At 38.9% G+C, this 5157-nt stretch overlaps 1 protein-coding gene across 1 annotated transcript in view; it reads left to right on the forward strand.

Annotated features, from left to right (window-relative positions):
* Window positions 1–349: 349 nt before the first annotated feature.
* The window catches only part of LOC103807552 (zinc transporter 7), an 11575-nt gene continuing 6767 nt past the window's right edge, over window positions 350–5157 (forward strand). Inside the window, exon 1 of the mRNA XM_009080284.1 lies at window positions 350–487. Within this exon, the coding sequence (XP_009078532.1) occupies window positions 417–487 (71 nt within the window). The 5' untranslated portion in view covers window positions 350–416. The remainder of the gene's footprint in view (window positions 488–5157) is intronic.

The raw sequence follows: 5157 nt of genomic DNA on the forward strand, positions 1-5157 counted from the left end.
CTTAGCACTGTCTGCAGGTATCAGGGAACATGAGCTTCTTTACTGCAATGTGTGGGTATTGAATTAAATAAACCTAGCTGCATCTGCTAATCACTGTTTAAGGTGATAGCCATGCTACAAAATGCCCCTTACTGCTAAGTGCAGAAAAGAAAGTAAATTCTTCAAATGGTCAACATACGGGTTAAAATCTTGTGATCACTCTCAGTGTGTTTGACCCAAACCTAACCACTAATTTAATAAGTACAAATCACATTAGCTAGTTCTTGCAACACCTTTCTGTAAAATGTCTTTGCAATACTCCATTAGTTTTAAGAATACCAAGTTGTAATGATACCAATTAATCTCTTACAGGTGTATTTCTACACATAGTGGCAGACACGCTTGGAAGTATTGGTGTAATCATATCTGCTATATTGATGCAGAACTATGGTCTAATGATAGCAGATCCTATTTGTTCAATGCTGATAGCACTACTTATAGGTGTAAGGTAAGCGTTGCTATCACTGGTGTTTGGTAGTAGTTCTGATGCTAGTTACAGCAGAAATGACTGCCTGTTATGCTAATGACTTACAGCATTTGCTTTTCTTCCAAGACTGAGATGCTGTGTCCTGTACAGCTGTTGTGGTGTGCTCTTACATGAGCACTTTCCCTTTTCTACAGCTACAACTTTCACTCTTAAATCTGCATGTTTTGCCCCTGTTTGCATAATACTACAAAAATGTCTTTCAGGTTCAAACTGTAGAAAGCTTCCCCTCTGTATTTAGTACATGCTTATATAAACCAATGTACTCCAGTAAATGGAGCAGAATGGCTTCAGGGCAGCAGAGTTGAGCCTGCTGGCACAGGATCTGCCCTTGTCCTTGACAAATCAAGGCTGGTGGGTTTTAATTTTTTGTTTTCCCTGGCGAGAACTGTCTTTTCCTTTGTATTTGTATTCTGAGACATCCTTATTCCTTTTAAGATCCAATGGAAATGCTTGAACTACATTGGGTTTCTCAGTTTTTGCTTACCAAGATGACTGTAAATGTGAAGCTATTTGGATTAGTCTGGACAAGCAAATATTTCATTCAGTGACATTGTTATTGAGGCTTTTCTGGCAGCAGTTTCAATGGTGGCATATGGCAGTGTGCCACAACTCCAGTTACAACCTAATAACTGAACACCTTTGTCTCTTCAGCAGTGCTGGGTGTCATCTGATGAAGTGCAGCTACTTATGCTTATACCATATATGGCATGTTTATACCATATGCATGGCAGCATTCACAGGATTATTGATGTGAATCTCCCTAGTTATCAAAGTAGGGCAACATGCTTCAGATACAACCCCCACAGAACTCGGTGCTAGAGATCACTATTAAATCACCACTTTAATACAAACTCGTAGTATTTTGACTTAAATATCCTGTAATTTCATAACAGACAAATTACTACAATTAAATCTCAAAAAATAGAAAAGAAAATGTACAGGTTACCAAGGGGGAAGAAACTATTGCTGAGGTAAAGGTAGTAGCTAAATAAAACACAGGTTTCCATGCACTTTGTATTTTAAGGGTCTAGCTTTGTGTACTATTTGTGTGTATTTTATATACCACATGGATGGGAACTTTTTTCTTCCATTCATACAGAGGCTGAAGGAAGACTGACTTCCATAATAGAGGTTTCATAGTACAGCTGTTTATAGGTCTTCTAGGACAGTTAGGAGGAATGTCTGAGGCCCATGTTCTATGCTGAAAATGCTGGAGAAGTTCACTGTTTGATGTGCCTTTTGATCTGATGCCAGACTTCAGCCTGTTACATTATTTTGTTGGTCCACAGGGCTATACATGATCTGTGGAGTAATTCTGCTGTCAGAGTGCAGTTAGCAGACTGACACATCCTGGCACAGCAGTGGAGCAAATGCTAATTGCAGGGTTGGGGTTTTTGTGTTGGGTTTTTTGGTTTTTTGGGGGTTTCTAAGCAGTCCAACAGGCTTTACTACCTTTGGCTTTGCTTGAAATGCAATTAAACAAGATCATAAACAAGATGACTGGCAGTTTCAGGTGGATATTTTTTGAGACCTTGAGTCCCCTTTTATGGTGTTTGACTTTAATAATCTTCATTTACACTTCTGGATATGAATGCACTGTTAATTCTGTCTTACTCTTCCCTGTGCTGTGTTTGAAGTGTTCTAAAATTGACACAAATGCTTTCAGATTTTCCCATAAGGTGATCTTTTGTAACAGTAATCCAGGGCCCCAACTGATGATTGCTGGGGTACATCATAGTTTTGTACTTAATCTTTTCGGGTCACCTAAATCTAACCTAGAGAAAAGATTATACTGAAATTCTGTGAGATTGAAAATTTCAGGGGAAGAACATTGCACAGAAGACTTTAAACTGATAATGGCAAGTACTGTGTCTAGTTTGGAGGGAGGTTGTTTCTTTTGTAGGTTGTTTTGGGCTTTTGGTGGGGTTTTTAATTGTCTGTTTGCTGAGGTGGGGAGGAGTGGAATGTTCAGTTACTAGTACAGGAATTCCTGGCCTCTTCTATGGGCCTGTTTGCAACCTTGATAAATAATTGAGGGGGGAGATTTGGCTTTAGATTAAATAATTGTCTGCTGTTTCAAAGGAATATTCATTAGTTGTGTCCCCTTTACTGATTAAACCAACTTCAGTAAGGTGAAATGGGGTAGGAGGATGTCTGTGCCCCAGCAAGAAGATCCCATGCATGTGTGTTTAAAAATCAGGATCTGTTCTGTAATTGGGATTTGTGTGGCTGTAATTAAGCAAGCACAGGTTTGAGGCAGAGATGCAAAAGCCAGTCTGATAAAGTCATCCAGGAGTTTTAATGGTGTTTGGGGACTTTGCCCTAGTTGGAACTGTATCCTCCAAGTTATTACTTCATGGTCTGAGTTTGACTTATGAAATCTGCAGGACATGGGTAGGTGGTAGGTTTGACACAGGGCTCCATTTTCCTGGGGTTGTGTTTGGGTGTTTTTGTTGTTGTTGCGGGGTTTTTTTAAGTCTGTATTCTTTCTATGATACTCATGCATCCAAAGAAGGAATAAAGACAGTGCACACATCCTTATTCCCTTCTGTGGAACTACATCTAATGAACCAGTAGAATATCACAGCAGTTGCATGACAGTGCAGAGAAGAATCATTGCTCTTAATCCAGGATTGCTTCTGTCTGCATGAGGTAACTGTTCAGTGTTGGGCAGCTCTCTCTGACTTACTCAAGCCTTGCCTGCTCCTATTAGTGGGTCTTGTCTGTTCAGGTTTCTGAAATGACAGCCACACTTGCCAAAAGAAATCACAAAAAGCTGTATAAGATGACTAAAAAACTCATCATTGCAGTATAAAGCTGTACAGACTCTACTTTGTAACCTGTTTTGTCTTGTGCAGAGAAGTCAAGCAGTGCTTTTAAATCAAATGGTTGAGCCTTCCTGTAGACAACATCTCTAATTAGTGCAAATTGTCAACTGCTGACACAGTTGCTCTGTGTTGCTCCTGTGATGCTTCACTAAGGCAGCTCTAGGGTGACATTCTCTGCCTAACTCCTGGTGAGTTAGCACAGAACATTCTGACTACACAGTGAAAATAAGGTGTGGGATTTGAATTTTCCTGGATGCAACCACTAATATCTAATGATCTCTCTTTGATTACTTTCTGTACTATCTCATAGAAGTGTCCATTTAATTATAAAGCATAAATAGGACATGGTTAAAATAGACAAGTCTGTCTTAAGAGCATTTTTAAAAAAAATTTAAAAAAATAATCTTTTTTTAAAAAAATAGCTTGGCTATTTCATAGTTGTTCATGTCGACACTCCAAGTTTTTTCCAAGGTGCTGTCCTCATAGTTTTATGTACCTGTAAGCCTTATTCTGAAATGTTGAAGCAATTTTAGTATTTCAGTCAGCTATGTGAAATTAGTCACCACACAAAGCCACAACTCTGCTATAAATCAAGTTTGTCCAAAACCACTATTAGACCCACATGTTTCTAGAAAGGCACAGTAGACTGAATATGATACTAGATTGCATAGAGCATGCAGAGTACATATTAAGTGGTCAAAGAAATGAGGCAATTTACTTCATTTAGTGAAGTTGTTTCCATGGGTTACATCATTTTTTGCATAAAATCTAGAGCTGCTTGAACTCAATATAATGTGAAAGAGCTTTGGGGGAGGATGTGTGAGTAACATTTGGGGAATATGCCTTCAGTGGTTGGGGCATAACAGTATAAAAAAGTTACTTTTTTAAATGAAGTGCTGCATTTACTAAAATTCAGAAGGAGTGTTCTATAGCAAAACTCTTCCAAAGTTGCATATTTGTCATTGGTGTTTTAAGCCATTATTGCTAAATGTCACACACTACCTTTATTTACAGGGCAGTGATACCTGCCAGCCTTGCAGGAGAATCAAAGTACTGTCTTGTTATGAGAACAAACAATTCAAAATCAGTAAAGTAAATGTTAAACTTGTGATCCTTGTCTTGAGCAAAGCTTCCAGTCTGATTAAAATTGCCATTGCTGAAAAGAAAAATTCTATTGAAGTTCTGAAATAGTCCAACAGTCTTGGCACTGCTGGTACGGAGGGTGGCTGGGGAAAAAAACCAATTTGGAAATCTGGCTGGAGATTTTCAGCTATGCTATTTGAAGAACCATAGCTGGTCTTGATCTTTAGCAATGTTTGTTTACCTTCTACAAAATCTCTCACAAATATCCTCTATTTTCTGTAGTGCTGAGAGCAATGAATGAATTTCCTGCTGTGCTCTGAGTGCGATGACTGTGTAAAGGGTTCTTTACCCCAGAGTTGTTTTTAGCCTTGCAGTCCAAGATGTTGGCAATGCCAGAGCCTTGCTGGCTATGCCTGCAAAAACAGTGGGATAAACAGGATGAGACTGGAATGTGTATGAGTATTATCTGAATGTGATGCAGGTTAATTAAGAGTTTGAAGCTTTCACTCTTGATTGTTAATCAAGCCATGTGTAGTAGTGGGTGGCTGGATTTATCATATTTATCAGTAGCTTTTATCTGTTTGAACACCTTTCACTTTCTCTGTAACAGTGTATGTGCAAGTGTGATGTGCTGTACCATAGCTGCTTTTGCTGTTCTGGCTTGTCCCAAGTCCTGCTCTGGGATAGTGCCTCTTTCAAATTCCATTGTTTTGTGAAAGA

Source organism: Acanthisitta chloris, unplaced genomic scaffold (genome assembly GCF_000695815.1).
Source record: "Acanthisitta chloris isolate BGI_N310 unplaced genomic scaffold, ASM69581v1 scaffold19758, whole genome shotgun sequence".
NCBI classification, from domain to species: domain Eukaryota; kingdom Metazoa; phylum Chordata; class Aves; order Passeriformes; family Acanthisittidae; genus Acanthisitta; species Acanthisitta chloris.